The 18,841-nt window shown below is 34.7% G+C and overlaps 1 protein-coding gene across 4 annotated transcripts in view; it reads right to left on the reverse strand.

Annotated features, from left to right (window-relative positions):
- Positions 1-6,475: 6,475 nt before the first annotated feature.
- The window catches only part of Tango5 (Transport and Golgi organization 5), a 63,085-nt gene continuing 50,719 nt past the window's right edge, over positions 6,476-18,841 (reverse strand). For all 4 annotated transcript variants that reach the window (XM_089245234.1, XM_089245237.1, XM_089245236.1 and 1 more), the window contains 3 exons: positions 18,408-18,586; positions 15,746-15,848; positions 6,476-9,180 (listed from right to left, as the gene is read on the reverse strand). In XM_089245234.1, coding sequence (XP_089101360.1) covers positions 9,034-9,180; positions 15,746-15,848; positions 18,408-18,586 — 429 coding nt within the window. In that variant the 3' untranslated portion in view covers positions 6,476-9,033. The remainder of the gene's footprint in view (positions 9,181-15,745; positions 15,849-18,407; positions 18,587-18,841) is intronic.

The following is an 18,841-nucleotide window of genomic DNA, read 5'->3' on the forward strand; positions in this document are numbered from 1 at the left end:
AAATATTATGCAAGCAAAGGGGGGGGGGGAAGAAGAAAAGAGAAGAAACAGGTGATTAATTTGCAGCAAAAATCTCTGAGCTTATCGCATCCTTCGATACCGAGATATATTTTAGCATTCGAAACATTTTCAATAGGAAATCGTCATTCCGAATAGAAAAACTTTCAGAGACACGAATGACCCATCACGGAGCATCCCCCCACCTCCTCCGAATACCCAAAATGCCCCTCTGCTGTCTTGTGGGTATCGTGACGGCCTAACATCGCGGCAGTCCAGTTCAATTCGTACACCTCCTAACCAGATCATGGCTCGCCGCTCTTTCTTAATGAAGAGATTTTAGCAGCTGGTCGAAGAAGATCTGAGCCATGCTGGAAAATGTGCGTGCGTGTGTTGTGAACCTAGCGTGAAGGTTGTTTCTATGCAATGCTTGCTATAGTGCTGCCATGTATTTTTTCCAACTATGAGTGAAATGTAATGATTGAAATAATTGTACCGTTATAGGCCTGTTGCTCTCTGTGGCGAGAATTTTTAACGGGGAGATCGGCTTGCATTCATGTCTTGAAGTTAGGAACCTTTGAAGACCGCTTACAACACAACACGCGTGCTTGAATATAATTACCCAAACGTTAATGAACACACGTATAACACTTTCCCGCAAGCACCAATCTATATATATAAAATTGATTTTCTGTCTGTCTGTGTGTATGTTCTCTATACAAATCTACAATTTTAGATTGATCGTCGCCAAATTTTGCATATATATACCAAATGGGACCCGACTTGAACGATAGGCTACTTTAAAATTTCGTCAGAGCAGGGCAAATGCCCAAACGGGCAAAAAATTGTCGGGCAACAATGGTTTTTGGACCTCAACAATCACTTTCGGAACGTTTACTTTGGTTACCGTGGTTTCCTAGCAAAACGTTTAAGGCGTGTATATGCCTTTACAATGGTTTTTCACTTCTTTAATGCTGCCAGTTATGTATAATAGTTTATGCCTTTGTAATGGTTTGCCACATTTTCAATACTCTCAGTAATGAGGCTTTTGAATAGACGTCATAATCATCAACAGCATCGCTTTGAGGGTCGGGAAAAGGGGGATCCCCATAGAAATCAGTGTTATAATTGCCAATTCTACTGTAGAAATGCGAAAATTTGGTGGGGTTTTCTGTCACATCAATAATTTTAAAAATTGTATAGAATTCGCGATTTTTGAAATATTGAGTTCGCTTAGAGATATACGAAGCCCAGAAAATTAAACATGAAGTAATTAGCCGGACCTACTTTTGAGTTGGACATTCATGCAATAACATTCATTTCAACTTTTTATTTATATCTTCTCGAGCATGAAAATTAATGTCTCCGCATTGTCTTTTAATATTCAACTGCTTAAATTCGTATAGCTTAGGTTGTTTTGAAATTAATTATGGGCCCGCAAAGTACATCGAAGTAATTCCACAGCTTTAACTTAGCATTTTTGGAAGTTGAAACAGGCAGATGGATAACTTGAAGTTCAAGGGGAAGGAATCGAAATACCCAGCGCCCATCAAAAAAAAAAAAGGGGGGGGGGAAACTATTCTTTTTTTTAAGTTTCTTTAAATCTAGATTTCTTTATTTCATGAGTTGCGCAGGAAGTCGCCATATTGGTTAACTTTAGACACGGTTTGCATGTCCCTCAAAGAAAGATGGAGATATCACGTGATCGAAAAAGCACCCCGGACAACGCCGGGTATTATAGTTAGTTTATTATAATTTTCCAGAGGTGCACGTGTAGTTCAGAAGAATGTCTAGACCAATAGTTTTCCAATCTTTCATGTACCACTCTCAAAAAACGTGAAGGTCTTGCTTTATTCCTAGAAGTGCGTATCCGTTGAAATGTATACGAGCCTTGCGTATCCCTAGAAATGTGTAGGATTGCTTACCTCTGAACATGCATGGAGGGCGTGCATACTACTTGAAATGGTGACCAACCACCTTTTCACCTAGTCTAGCCATGCGTCCTCTAATGGTATTTTCCTTTACTCGTTTTTTTTTCTCTACGATTACTGATTAAGTCATCTGTCCACGTACCCCCAAAAGCAGGCGCACCAGCAGAAGTTGGGGACCACTGTTCTAGAATGGCACCCAAGCAAATACCATTGCTCATTTTGCCTCCAACCCTGGGGCGTCGGAAATGTTTCGAACCTGTGGGTGCTCGTCTTGAGCTTTTTATATTTTGGAAATTCCGATATTTCTCAATCAATTCTGGGGGTGCTCAGACCCGTGCCACAAATTACTGTGGGTGTTCGAGCAACCCTGGTGCCGCTGCTCCAACCATCCTATTTACACCTGAGGACGGATGAAAATAGTTGAATCATTTTACAGAAATGGGAGATAAATAATTTGAGGAAGGAATGCTTATACAAATACAACGCCACAACAGGCAAATTGCCTAACGAGGTGGCTGACTTAAGAACATCATGGATCCCCGAGCCATTTTTTGGAGGCCCTACCTACTACTGCTGCTACACCCCAAATGCACCCCCCCAACGAATCGGTACATGCGGGAATGTGCGTGTACGTGTCGTGCAACCTGACGTAAAGTTTTGTTTCTGTGTAATGCTTGTTATGTGTAGTGTTGTCATCTGCCCCCAGTTTTTCTAACTATGAGTGAAGTGTTATGGTTGAATGATTTACCGTTGTAGGACTGTTGCTCTCTGTGGCGAGGCTTTTTAACGGGAGATCGGCTCGCATTTGCGCCTTGAAGTTGGGAACCACAGAAAACCAACTTCAGCCGACCACCACTGTGGGGTTCGAACCCGGATCCTCGCATCACGAGTCCGCACTATAACCACTCGACCACCACAGCGGCCTGAAGGGATTAACAATATAAAAGTTTTATAAAAATTCTTTTATAAAACTGGAAAAATGCAACCGATAAGTTTATCGGTTACATTCGAGCAAATGCGACTGATGAACTTATTGGTTGCATTTGTCAAGTTTTATAAAAGAATTTTTATAAACATGTTATATTGTAATCCCGGCCTAAAGCAAATAAAAACTATATTAGAAACGGTATTTTCTTTATTGGCACTTTGCGCGGTCATATGTTGAGTCAAACAACGGTGCTTCATTCCAGATACGTAACTGGGATTTTTGCCTCCCGGGGCAAGTATTATTTTGTCGCCCCCACAACTTTAAAATTCGATAATTTTTTTAACGCTTTTTATTCCCACCTAAAACTGCCGCTCCTAAATTTTTTAGGGGCTTAGTTTTGGCCCTGCTTCATTGCTATAACCCCTTAAGAGATAAAGGAAGGCTCCCTTGAATTCGGCTTCTTAGCAGTACTCATAAGCTATACAAAAAAACGCAGAGACAAAGATTCAGGGGCCTTGTGGTGGCCCTCCTCATTGGGAAGCACTATAATCTATAAAGTACGAACTGTACCAACAAAGTGCCGAAAAAACCTCTGTACCGCTATAAAAGTTCTATCTATACTAAAGTTATGTAGCGGCTTCGTGAATTGGACGAAATGTTTTGCGGACCGACAAGAAATTCGGCAACGGTCTGCGGTTGAAAGTAGGCCGTTGTATGCAAAAGGCGGATTAGGAGGAGACGAGGGAGCCGATAAAAATTTCATCGCAAGGAAGTCACACTTCAAAAAATTTTCGGAACCACCGTTTCCCGACCAGTTGGCCCCGACGCTGGTGCGGGTTCAATATGTCTATCCATGATGATCGAATTTTTGGTAATAAATGTGAGCACCAAACACTCCATAAGACACCTTTATATATTGAAGGGGCTCTAGCTTTTTCCTCTTTTTATTGACCAGTAAACGAGAGTGGCAAACATCAGTGTGTGGCTTCGCTGAGAATAGGTTCTTCCTCTTATTTTTGCATGACATTTTGAGGGATCACAACCGAAGCAGGTCACTCACTTCGTTGTCTTGACGAAACTCGATAATAAAGTTGGGGGGGGGGGGGACACACACCTAAAAACGTGATGGGGCTGGATATGGAAAAACTCTCTCTCAAACACCAAATGTTCCAGGTACTGCGACTCCCACGAACCAGATTTAAAAATTATAAAACATAAGTCGAAAATGTTTACAAATGTTTTTTTTTTGAAAGCTTCGTTGGAATAAGGAAAAGTTTACACAAACCTAGTGTCGGACAAAAGCTTCCATTTTGAGTAGAAAAGGACATAATAATACTATCTCTCGGGACGAGCAAAATTTTTTAACATTGCGTTCCCCAGGAGTTTCGATATTTTCTCGAATTCTGAAACTTCCAGAGTGTTGTTAACTCGTATATATTACCAAAGATAGTCATTCTCCGACTTACGCAATTTTGCTTTGAAAAATGCCAGGTTCTTGAATTCGGCATATTTTGAAAGCGTTCTGGGATTACATCTGAGATGGGAAACACACAATTTTCGTTTATGATGTTATAATCAAGTAAACCTCCATGTTGTCCATTCAATTAGACTTGGAAATACAGTATTTTTCTGTGTCATTTTTTGAAGTTCAGACATTTTCCCAAATTTCTAGAAAAATACTAGGAAAATCGTTCCGAAATTTCGGTCACGTGCTTGTATATGCTTGTACTCACAATTTCCAGTGAAAATTTAGTCGCGAGTGCATTTATAGGGGACCGAGAAAAAAAATTTAATAAGGAAAAAAGTTTTCGATAAACCCTGTATGATAAACTGCAGATGATTTGTAACTTTCACAAAATATCATACTGACTTTGTATGCATTTTCTTGAGAATAGGACGTATATTCACGAAAATATAAGTGTTTTCTATAAAAATTCCAATTTTCATCTCGTGTTTTTTGCTTATAAAAGGCGGAGTTCCACCAATTTCTATGAAATTCACAGAAAATCTGGCACTATACAAGAGATACCATGTATAGAAATTTAGAATTTGATAATTCTTTATTCAATGAGACACGAATATATTTTTTATAAATAGTTTTCAATCGCACACACACATACACAGAAAATATCTTTTATTTTTGTATATAATTTGGTTGCCAGATACATAGCGCAACTTATATAGAAATTCCAGTTGAATGCCGCGAGAAACATCATACACGTGGAACATGTTCAAGCATCTCTCTTATATAGCATCAGATCAGTCTTCGCTCATTCTCGTAAAGCTGTGGGAGTAGTTTGGAAAAAAAAAAAAAACAAAAAAAAAAAAAAAACCACTAATTTTTAAAAAATACCTTATCCAGGTACTCTAAGCCAGTAACTTAAATTATAGTTCACGATATCACGTATATCTTTTTGAATTTTCACGACACTCAGCTTTGGGGGGGGGGGGGTTTATATATAAAGTGCTTCATATGTCTCGCAACCAAATTAGAAAAAATAAAATATTTTCTGCGGTATGCGACTACAAATTTACTAAAATTACTCGCATCTCATTGAATAAAGAATTATCGAATTCTGAATTTCTACACATGGCATCTCATATATAGTGCCAGACGTGAATTTCATAGAAAATCATTTGAAAACTCCACATGTTACAAACAAAAAACGAGAGATGAAAATTGGAACTTTTATAGAAAGCACTTATATTTTATTGAATATACAACCTATTCTCACGAAAATGCACACAAGTATCTCATAGACAAAGTCAGTACAATGTTTTGTGAAACTTACAAATAGTTTGCAGTTTTTTTTTATTATACAGGTTTGATCAAAAATCTATTTAATTTTTTGTCGGTCCCCTAAATGCACTCGACTAAATTTTCACTTGAAGTTGTAAGTACAAGCATATAGGGTTCATATAACTGAAATTTCAGAACGATCTGCTCAGTATGTTTTTTTAGAAATTTGAGAAAACGTCTAATCTTTTTAAAAAGGACAGACTTTTGGCTAGATAGTGTATATATAGCCAAGCTGAACTGATGTTTAAAGGTGCTAAAAGCAGAAACTAAGGAGGGAGAGGCAGCAGATATAAATTTTACCACAGATTTTAAAAATTAATTTGAACCAGAGAATCATTTGGAAACACCTTACATTTTTGAATTGTTTGGTCACTATTTAATATATTGAGTTAAAAATTATGCTATTCAAAATTTATTGACAATGCACCCAGTCACTCAACTGCCATTCAAACTAATTTTGACACTTTACTTTATACGTACAAAGAAATAAAAACTAATAACATAATTACCCTACTTCAACAAAAGCTCATTTCTTTTGATGGACAAAAGTGTGACCTAGGACTGCACTGCATCTGCCTTTGTACATAGCACAAATACTAATGAGAATTTCTTAATTCTATGAGGAGAAACCTTCATGTTGGTTGCATTTTTTTAATACAAAAAGACATTTTTCAGAAATACTGGTTCCAATTAATTACTATTTAATGTATTAGATGCAAAATTACACCCCCAACTTTGCTCTTAGTGTTGGTGTCCCACCTATAGTGTAACCTTCTCTGGGGTATTACTGCATTCAATTTAAAAAAAAAAGACAAATACTACCAGAAAACATCAGAACTTTTATTGATTAGGCATTTTTTTCATATAATATGAAGTCCAGTTACTAGGTAAACAAATAATCTTTTAAATATGAAGACATTCTCGGTTTACTATATCAAACAAAAAACAAAATGAGTTCCAGAAGATGCAGATTTTCATTCAGTAATGCATATGTGTGTGTGGTGTGCATTCATTGTCAAAAAAAAAATATTATACAAGTGTACATATATAATTTTTTTACTAGCATTTTTTCATGTACAATCAAAAGTGATGTTATTATTTAAAGAAAAAAATATTTCAGTTTAGAAAACAAAAAAAAATGTATCAAAATACGCGTCGTAAATTTCAAATCATCTTAACAAAAACAGTGAATGAAATGGAATGTCGAACTTGAGCACGGGGGGGAAGAGAAAGAGAGATGTTTTTTGGGGTTTTTTTCGTGTTAGTCACAAATTTCTTCAAATATAAATTAATTATATGTGATTAGATTTTTGAAGATAAACTTTTGACAAATGTTGCAGTTAAGGGCTTGGTCCAATGATGGCATCAATATCTTGGTTCATAGGGACAAAATAATTATATATATATACATTATTGTATAATATACTACCTTATACCAAACATCATGTGACAGCATAATATATTTTCGACAACACACATACATAGCGATTTAAAATTTAAAAAAATCATAAAAATGTTATTTGAGACAGCAAAGGCATATTACAGTAGACTCTCGCTAATCCAGCAAGTATCAGACCAGGGTGTGCCGCATTACTGGAACTCAATTTAAAAAAAGGCCATTTAAATATAAACTTCAGCAAAAAGCCATGCAGTCAGTGACATATTTTCCTCTTCTATGCTCCAAGAAAACCAGTCTAAAAATGTCGGATTAGAGCTTGCCAGATTATCGAGAATCTACTGTACTTTGCTTTCGACAGATTTATTGCATAGTTTTTTTGCATATAATGTACATTGTTAAATTTTTATTCGGCAATTGAAAATACTATTTTGCCTTGTTTCATGTTAATTTACTCTTGTTCACATCACATTTTAATTAAGTGGTTGCCTGTAAGTTAAATTCAAAATCAATCTTCTAAATACAACCTGTTAATATTGCTCTGTCATAATGATGGCTTAGAATGAATATGACAATGATGAAAGAAAAACATTTGCACGCCATCAACTCCGCCTCCACCATTGAAATTAAAACATAATTTAAGGTAGCTTTCGATGAGACAAAGCAGACTATGTATCTAGTTGTACTGGGCTTGCAATTCTAAGACATGAAACGCTTTTACAACCAATATACACATTTTAGGTGGTGAGAAAAAAGACTCCCTTAAAAGAGTCCTTTACTCATAAATATTTTATGAAATTACACAAAGTAAAACTTTCTTGATCACAGCAAATAAGCATTGATTGCTTTGAAAAAAAATTAATTGCTCCAAACCAATAATCATAGAAACCAATAACTTTCATTTGTAATTAACGTTTAAAAAAAAGTTATAAATTTAGAATGGAATTTGAAAAGAGAAACAATTCCTACTTGACTTTCAAAGTAATATGATGGTTATATGTACAAAGTATTCATGAATACCCCCAACATAATTATACGACTTGCCACCAATAATGATAAAAAAAGAATACTACATACAAAACAGTTTCCCCGATTACAGTTATAAGTAAATATCTTGCAAAAAATTTTGATCTCACTTCTAAAGAAAAGAAAAACAAGCCAAGGAATGCAATTTCTACAAGGAAGGCATTGTTCACAATACAGTACTTTTAAAACAGAAAAAAAAATGAATGTCAATAAATAGGAATATAATGGAACTAAGTTGATGTGTGAATATTATAAAGTGAATTCGTGTAAAAGGCCAAATTGAAGCAGAAGGAAACCCTTCACTGCCAAAAAAGAGGGGGGAAAATCCTTTGACGATAAAAAAGACTTATTGCAGATGAAAATATGTATATATAATATTTTTCCCATTTGCTCATAGGCATTTCCTCTTTAAAAATGCCAAAAAATGAAAACTACAAATGCTCCAACTTTACATCTACACGTGCACAAAATTTACTCATCGGTAAAAAATACATTTATACACTATAATAAGAATAATGATAAAGAAATAAATAACTATTTGTGGATAATATGAAATCGTTTGCAATCACCCAGTCATATCAGACATTCAAATAACCTTTCTTGTTGATTCCTTTCGCACCGAAAAAATGAAGGGAAAAAACATAAATAATGTTATACTATAATCTCTCGACATTTTTCTGGAAAATTAGAAAAAAAAATCATCAAATGGTATATATATATTACCGGATTTCTTCAAAAACCAACTATGTCAGTTAACATATATAAATATATATACTCAATTGCACATCACTTGATCCACATTTAACACATTTTTTTTTTCACAATACATATATATATGTACTTGGGTCCTCTTTCTTCTTTGTTAATAATTGCCTTTCATTATCTATCTTTTGTTGATAGATCAAAGAGACAGCAGCAATTTGCGAGTTAGGAAAGAAACGAAATCAGTTCAACATCAGTCCGTCGCCAATTTCACTCGATTCTGGCTTCTGGTAAGACGCTTGTGATGATTTTGCGCTATGGAGTTGATGATGGACAGCACAAAATAAGCCACCATTGCAATCACGAATTTCTGATACACCCAACTCAGCCAACTGCCCTCCTGAAGAAAAGGGAGAAAAAATTATTATTAGATGTAACAAAACACAGCGACCTTTCCATTCATTAAAACATTCCCTCTAATTTTTACTTTAAGTGTACAGACCCATTTCTGTAAGTGAAATGGCAAAATATGTTGCATCTACTAATGGTGTACAGTCAAACCTCATTAGCTGGTCACCCGAACAATGCACCACTTTTTGGATTCTCGATTGTCCTCTATGGAATTATGTTAATAATAAATATGTGATATGCATCTTCACACTTCCCTTAAAGGGTCACTTTTGTGAAAGTATGGCTTCAAAAATTTTCTAAGAAATCTAAATTCTTCATACAATAAACATGGTAAGCTCAATGCTCAATTATCGGTGGTTTTCCTGCCATTCGATAGAGCCTGCCGCCCACCTCCTTACATGAGGGAGGCTAATAGACCTTCAGCATGGAAGCCTGGCTCTGATATATAGAAAAGCTCAGTGGCAGAGTCCCACAATTTTTTGTGTTCAATGCATCCCCTCATTGAAGTATAACTGGCAGTCACAGATAATGTAAAATCTTATACGCTGTTATAAATTTTTTTTTTTTTTCATGTCAAAAGAAATTACTTGATATACTCTCTCCTTTGTATTTTCTCTAAATTTTGAAGACTAACAATTTTTTTTCTTCTCAAAAATGGCTAATGAGACATTCACATATACCAGTAATAATATCATTTTCATAACACAGGTTTTAGCAAAAGTACGCTGTAAGGTTTTGGAGACCATAGCTACAGAGAGACATAGACTTGGTTGAGTGCAGAGAAGAGCTATGTGTGTCCTTATTGGCACACAGGACTTGAGTTATGAAGAGAGACTTCATTTTTTGCATATGTTTACATTGGATGAACGCAAATGGCAACTGTCTCTCAACTGTTAGACCAATAAGAGCGTCTGTCCCGCAGGGTTCTTGTTTGGGACCACTGCTCTTTGCGCTATACATCAATGACTTCCCAGCTCCTCAGCGCGGAATGCTTGGTCTATTTGCTGACGATGCCATCCTGTTGACCAATCACAAAAAAGGGAAAAAATGTATTGAAAATTTACAAGAATCAACTGAAGACGTTGAGGACTGGTGCCAAGACAACGATATAAAGTTGAATCATCAAAAATGTCAATATATTCTCTTCACAAGACGGTACAAGTTTCCAAGAACTCCCATATACATCGGCAATACGGTGTTGACAAGAAAACTCCAAGTCAAGTATCTAGGTTGTATACTAGATAAGTCGCTCTCATTTTCTCCTCAGGTGATGTACGTAAGAAATAAGGCCTCACAAGCAGTTGGGATGCTATCCAGAATCACATTCCCACAGGCCAGGCTAACGTTGAGGAATAAAGTAATTCTTTTTAAAACTATTATTCGTCCTATTCTGACATATGCTGCCCCAGTGTGGGCTCATGCCAGTCTTGCAAATATGAAACGTTTACAGACACAGCAGAACATCATTCTTCGTCAGTTTACCAGAGCCCCCTGGTATGTGAGAGGAAAAAACATCCGTAAAGATCTTGACTTACCACTAATCTTGGACTATATCAAGGAGCTTGCCAATGCTCATTTTGACAGGCTACGATCTTCTGAACACCCGCATCTTAGAGAAATTGTCTGTTATGACCCTAGAATACCCACAGTACACTCTAGGCCAATGGACTTGCTGAGCGTGGATTGGGTGACGAATTGATGTAATTTTCAGAACATTTTCATGATTTTGATTTTTTTTTTTTTTTTTCAAAACAATTTATCAATCTAATATCAGTTTTGTTTGATATTGCGGATGCTGTGATCGCAATTCAGAGGCATTTATATGTTTTTTTGTTTTTTTTTCGCAATTAATAATTTTTCTCATTTATTCATAATTTGCGCTTGCATAAAATGGTGCATTGGGTTCGTGTCGTGTTGAAACTGATGTTATTACAATACAGAGATGGTATGTGTCATGTCTTCATTATAACTTTTTCTTTGACGTTCTTGATTATGGTTATATGACTGATGACGGTTCAACAGTACCTCAAACATCTCTGGTTAGTGTCTCTCGATTATGTAAATATTTATAATGTTGGGGTTTTTGGATAGCATATCATCAGCTGCTTCCCTTAAGACGTTTCCCCCTTGTTCTTCGATTGTGTTGTGTTTTATCTCGATGAGCATTCATTTCGCGAAGATTTGTAAACAATACTCTCCTGGCTCATTCATTCTCTACACACACACACATACACTACATACCTTACACACATGCACAAACTTGTCTTTTTCCTTCTCATACCACCCCTGGTGATCTGTAAGTCGCCAGACAGCCTGCAAAGGCTGGGCAGCGACGGAAACGTTCAATTCTGGTCTGGTGGTCATTGGATGAACGCAGGTGTCGAAGAGATATGATCGAAGTGTTCAAAATTTTCAATGGGATGGATAGGATGGACCATGAACTTTTAGTACACCGCCAATCGACTGCTTTTACAAGGGGACACCAGTTTCGATTGGTGAGGGACAATGCAAGGTTATGGTGTCGCAGGGAATTTTTCTCTAATAGCGTTGTTAATAAATGGAACAGCTTACCACCGGAGGTAGTAAATTGTAACACAATTGACACGTTTAAAAAGAAATACAATAAACATGTTGGGGTAAATCAAGAAGCTATCCATACTTAGAATAAGACAACCATAATATTCTTTATGGGCATTGTATAATATTTTATCATGTGTATATATTGTTTATAATTTTTGTGATTGTGTTTTTAATTGGGTAGCTGTATTTTAGAAATAATATTTCATCCATATAATAATATGACATCCATATTTGTTATGGGCATCTTTTTCTCAGCCACCGCGTTGGGCATTTTGCCTGTTGTGGCATTGCATTTGTATAAAACTATAAAAGTCTACTGCAGTCAAAAATGACCCTATCTTAGGCTTTTGCAAAATTCCACTTCAATTTTATGATGGAAGGGGAAATTTAAGGTAAATAGTATAAATTATAGTTAATTTGAATTTTATTTATTTACACATCTCTACAGGCTGAGCCCAATTACAGAGATGGGAAAGCACTACAGACATAAATAATACCAAAAATACAATATAAAAGAAAAGTAAAATAATTTGCCAAATTTACACGTTAAAAATAAAATCATTACACAAACACATAATACAAAATATATATATGCAATGGAAACACAAAATGAGAATTCGATACAAAGACTACAATGCCACGTCTACCCAAAAAACAAAAATAAAAAACTGAAATTAGATGAATTTCAGAAAAATACAATAAGGAAAAAGTAAACAGAAGGAAATTTATAAGAAAAGCAAATGAAAAAAAGAGAGAAAAAAAATTGTGATGCCAAAGCACTCTTAGAGAAAAAAGAAACAGTAAGAATATATAGTACCTAGTGGAATAAGGAATCTTTATGAAAAATACTTGGGAATTCACCCATATTATAATTTTTTGCATGCTCGCAAAATAGGTGAAGTATTTAAAATGTTCGCGCATGCTCAAGGTAAATAAAAACAATTGCGGGAGCTATGAGCCTGTCGCTCGCAAGATGGCGCGGAGATGTTAATTAAGCTTGTCAAATAAGAGTCATTGATTTCGCCGTGAAGAACTTTGAGTAGGAATGATAGTTCTCACATTATGCGTCTGCTATCATCTTGGAAAAATAGAGAAGATCCAAAGTAGGCCCATTTGGAACATACACACCAAAAGCGTGCCGGAATAATGACTCAAAAAAAAAAAATTCCTATTTAATATGCACCCTTATCACTAGGAATATGGCCCCATATCACTGAGCCATAAAGTGAGGATAAGACATATGCGAAATAAAGTCTTACCATCACTGGAATAGAGGTGAATGGCCCAGATGACCTAACAATAAAGTTAAGTGACTTGTTGGACTGACAGGATGCCTTCTGTGTGAGTGCTGAATTTCAAATCACTCTTGAAAATTACACCTAAATCCATTATGATGCTTTCTTTCTTTCTATAGCTGCTGCATCTATGGTGTAATCGTGAAGCAATCGATGCAATTTTCCCGTGAATGAAACGACACTGCACTTTGAAACATTGAGACCCCGATTGTTGTCACAACAACAATCATTCAGACGGAATATATCATTTTGAAGAGTCAAGCAGTCTTCTATGGATTGAATTGATCGATAAAATTTTAGGTCATCAGCAAACATGGGCAAAAGCTATCTTAAAAATACAATGGTAAGTCATTTACAAAAATGAGAAAGTGTATCGAACCAAGGTTATATCCCTGAGGAACACCAGACATGCTTGTATATGGTTTAGAAAGATTTCCTGATGGCAGTCTCTCTCTAATGATGTTTGTTCTATCACTCAAATAGGAAGCGAACCAAGCTGCAAATTCATTTGACAAACAAAGTTGTCAGCGTAATTTTGTGAAGAGTACATGATGATCTACTCGATCAAAAGCCTTTTCAAAATTTTTGTATATAGAGTCTATCTGTTTCCCATTGTCAAGAGCAACTGATAATTCATGGGTGAAGTGAAGTTCGCAAGGTTGGTTACAGTTGAGAGTTTGCGAACAAAACTGTGCTGAAATGGGCTCAATGAAGGTGCAAAGTGACTATACAGTTTTTCGTAAATCAATGATTCTAGCATTTTGAAGAAAGAACTTAGAATTGAAACTGGCCTGTAGTTAGTTACATTGGATGGGTCACTCTTTTAATGAATGGGAACTATTCTTGCCAATTTCCATGACGAAGGAAAGCAACCTGTTCTCAATGATTTATTGAATGTAATTGTTAACGGACGTGCCAGTAATTCGACAACCTTTGACTACATAAGACGGAATACCATCTGGACCAATGGCTCTGGATGACTTGAGCTTCTTTATACCACATAAGACCTCAGCTTCAGTAAACGGTATGTGCGCGAGATGGAAGACCCCAGTTTCTGCCAAAAACTGCCCTTGTGAAATCGACTGTAAAGAAATATTGCTATTCGTAAACACAGATTCAAAGTAATCCGTGAAGGCAATTTAGCAGTTTTTTGGCCAGTTGAAGAAGTAGAGCCATTAAACTGCATTGTGCTTGGAATAATGTCATGGTTTTTGTTTGGACTTTATGAATTACCAAAACAATGAAAAATCCCATTGAAGGCCATCTTCAATATGTTTTAAACAGTTCCTATATGTAGTGTGAATCTTTTCTTTGCATAATCGTCTGGCTCCACATACCCAGTACGAAGATATTTTTCCTAGCTTGATATTTTATTGCTATGCTGTGAATGATTTCACTATTGAACCATAGAGGAAATTCAAGTTGATGCGCTTTCCTTTTGTGGAACACAAAAGCCAAGTACCTGATGGAGATTTTCGTAGAATAGACTCACACCAAAATCAATAAATTTCCAAAACTAACCTCATTTGAATCACGAAAAATTGGTTTTATGAGTGAGAGTGCATCAATGGGGCAAGAGGTAATAGTTAGATCATGGCTACTTTATCGGGGTCATACTTTTGCTATTCCAAGAGTGACTTATCAACAAGGTTTGACTGTACTCGCTATTTTATGTGTGCTGAAGCATTTTCATTGTGCATGGCTTAGATGGGCCAGTGCTATCCACTCTAGTGATAAGTGGAAGAGTGAACCAACTTAAACATATAATATTTAAAGCACTATTTTAAAAATCTCACATAAATGAAACGAAAACTACAAAAAATAACTAAATAAAAATAAAAAACTTAATTTTTTTCCCCTAAGATAGTTGTAGAATACTTTGTAAAACTTGCAAAAACATCCAGTGCAAAAAAATCCTAAACAATGAAAATTTATAATTCCTTTAAAAAATAGTCATGAAAATTTGAATTTCCTTGTAGAATTCCAATACTTGGACAAAACAGTAGATTGATCACCAATATAATGCCAGTAAATAACACTTCATGTGCATAATTATAGCTAGTATAACAATAAAGATCTTTAAAATTTTTCTAAATATATTTCTGAAATCAACCTCACTCAAGGATTTGGACGTTGCACTAATGCGATATTAAGAAAGCGAGTAGTCACGTGTACTTTATTCTTTTCTCTCTGATGTACCTCAAAAATCATAACTGCACTGAAGGATTGAAATTTTGTGATAATGCTGAAGCACTTGTGGGGAAAAAAACTTGTCAGTACCCTGCTATGATCTTGCATAGAAGCTTTTGTGTTTTTTAGCTATTCTCATTTTTTAAGAAACATTGGTACAAACAAGTTAACCTTTCCTAAGGCAGTGAGAAATATACTTCCCACCTATTTCTTCTTATACTTCTTAAATACTCCTTTGGGAAGTGCATATCATACAAAAATAGTTCGGGCTTGCCATTATACAAGCCCAAATATATTCAATAAAATGCAGCAAAAAAAACATTGGCATTCTTAAAACAATAAACAACAAAAAATGGCGGTTAAGAAAATGTTTTTGCACTATTTTGAAAAGATATATATATATAAAATCATGCTAGCATGATAAAAAGGCATATTTGTGAGAGAAAAAAAAAAGAGAAAAAATTAGATTATTATACAGCAGATACATACACTTAGCACTGGTGCACCAACTTTTCTATGAAGATTTGCTTTCTGCTTTGCCAAGAACTCTTGAAATGGTGCGTGTAAATATTTGCCAATGTATGGTATGTATCTGTAATAATTCAAGATTATGTTTTGAAAATAATTTCTCTGTCTACATAAAAATTATGAAGAGAATTTTCCTATAAAAGGGGTTTGATTAACACTATTATGTGCCAAGAGAATTGAAACAAAATACTGATGATGAGACGATGCTTTAAGAAAAGAACAATGGAAAAATCATGATTATTTTTTTTTAATTAGATTTTCTTTATTTAAATCTGATTTTTTGAAATTAAAATTGACCAACTGCTTAATAATCCCTCAAGCCCAGAGAAGATTCAAATGGAATCACCGGTTTTTATAGATGTTCCAGTAAAAAAATTATAATTTTTAAACTAATGATTGAATTAATTTAAAAATTTTTATGGTTATAAAATAAGGTCTTGTCTATAATATTATATAGCATCACTTGAAAATTTATATGATATTTTCTTTGGTAAAACTTTTTTTTCCACTTCTACAGCCGTCAAAAAATTAGATTTATAACACAGCCTCCTAGCTGTAACAAAGAACTACTAACTCTTTAAAACAGGGCATTTCAGCTTAAAGAGGGGTAAACAATTATTATTGTAAAGACTGTGTTCAATTATAATTATACAGGGCATTCTAGCTCAATGGGCTAAAACATGCTCTTTACAATATCTCAGGTCCTTGCATGTTAAGCAGCAAACATTCATCACTCACAATGAAATATGATAAAATTAAAATAATATAATAGGTATGATTGTACAAAGCCACATTATTCCTCATCCAAATGATATCAAACATGCAGAGATTGTGAAATATTATAACGAATTAAAAAATTAAGCTATGCGGTTGGCTGCCGCAACATACTGAATATGTCACTCGACGTTAAGAGGTTAATTAAAACAAATCTTGTTAATCATAAAGAAAATTTTATCACTCAATCTCTCACACTTAATTCATTATTAATGACAAAGGAACTACAAAAAAGAAATTTTAATACCAAAAATCTGTTTATGTAGCATGAAAGGTCAATGAGCCTGAATTAACTCCATAGATTAACATTTTTGTTGTAGAATGCTTTTATTCATGAGCCCTCGCCCTTTTAAAGTAAATGCCTGGTAGCAACTCAATATCCCATATGGAGTCTTTCACCATTCACTTAATGTACCACCAGGGGATCATTTAGCATGAACTAAATGACAAATATTCTGAAAAGAGATGGCAGGCTTTCACAGTGGGAGTTTATCGAATATTCTATTGACAAGATTGTTTCTTGCCCAATTGATGAATCTATTGATTATGATGTGTTTCCAATTTGCATGATTTGTTACTTAATAATTTAAACATTTCTTACACAGATTTAATGAGTTTTGTTAAAAAAACGAGCCAACTCTAGACTTTATCACTTTCGTATTAAAATTCCAAGTCCAACGGTATTGATGATGGTATAATATCTATTATTTTAAATTACCAATTTTGGCATATAATTCAACATGTTTTAAAAAATATTTTTTTTTATCATGGGAACCCCAGTGCCCCATCATAACGCACTGCAAATACTTAGTGCAGTTAATTTATAAGTTTAGCTCTTATACATTTCTGAAATTTTTTCCATGCACAGAATCTAGAAATGGAACAGCTTCCTTTCTGTACTGCATCTAGGGATTAGGTTCAAGTCTATATTTCTGCCAAGCTTTTCCATATTTATTTTAATCAAGACCTTTATACCACATTTCAATAACATGCATACCATACTAGGTTACTTTTACTTCCATATCAATGAAGTTAAATAAAGAAAAAAAATGAAAATTACATTTTATGATTTAAATCAATGATTAAAAAAAATTCAAGAGTACCCTGGAAAAGAACACAATTTAGAATACTAAATAAGTCATTCCCTAAAAGAAACAAACACTGTATGAAGCCAAAAATTGCTGCTTTTGCCTGACAGAAGACAGATTGCCTGATATTGGTCAAAGCATTACCAATCATCTTGATGAAGGAATTGGGAGAATTTTTAACACCTCTCTTTACAGACGAAAACATCAGAATAGCTTTCTGTTTGAAATCATTGCATAAGTTTCACCAGCAAAGAATTTTTTTGTAAACTCAACCTCATACTCTTCAGTTAAAATTTAAGATATTAGAATGAAAATGGTTCTGTTGAAGATGTTTAGATACCCTGTCATGAAGCTGCAGCAGTTTGGTCACAATTTTGTCAAAAATTAACACGCACACCGAAAATCATAATTTCTTTCTTATTCCTTCATTAAGACATTCTCAAAGTTCTGTAATTTCTAGCTCAGAACAAGGGAACTTTAATTATGTACATATTTCATACTGATCAGCAAAATTTATCAGAGTGCATATGAAGAAAAACCAAAGATTGATTTTAAAAAAAGATTGATAAAAACAGATCAGCTTAAAAATAAGCAACAAAATGAAGCCAAATATATTTCTTAGATATCCACACACATATCCAAAATTAAGAACAGGGCACTTTCTCCAACATGTAAATAAACATACTCTGTCCTTAAGTTTTGGGCATGTGTACTTAAAAAAATAGCTATTTAATTCAGATGATTGAAGAAAGTAAACTCACTTTGTCTTAGCGACCAGTGTTTTCACTTGGTATTCATTAAAAGCGATGATTACAAAGAGTTTTTGAATGTGCATTTTGATGACTGCCTTGCCGAGCAGAGTGGCCCCGAAGAATGTCCAAAAAGGAACGAGAAAATGTCCGCATGTTATGCCAGCAAGATCAAAAAGTGGATTTGGTATCTGAAAACAAAAATTAACAATTCAGTTTTGAAATTTTATTTAAAAGAGCTTAAATTTGAATAACATTTTCAAAGTGTTTGCAATGCACACTTCAATATGTATACCTTATGTACCCAATGTGTCAAAAGTTTATAAAATCTACTAAAGCCTGTTTAAAAAAGGGACAGGTTATGATATGGAGTGGGGTTTCAGTAAAAAAAAAAAGTGTAAATGAAGGATTCTTCCATCAACAAGGAAAAAAAAAACTAAAAAGAA

This window comes from Pholcus phalangioides, unplaced genomic scaffold (genome assembly GCF_987345545.1).
Source record: "Pholcus phalangioides strain wild (caught in Gottingen) unplaced genomic scaffold, Ppha-v1.0 ptg000015l_1, whole genome shotgun sequence".
NCBI classification, from domain to species: Eukaryota; Metazoa; Arthropoda; class Arachnida; order Araneae; family Pholcidae; genus Pholcus; species Pholcus phalangioides.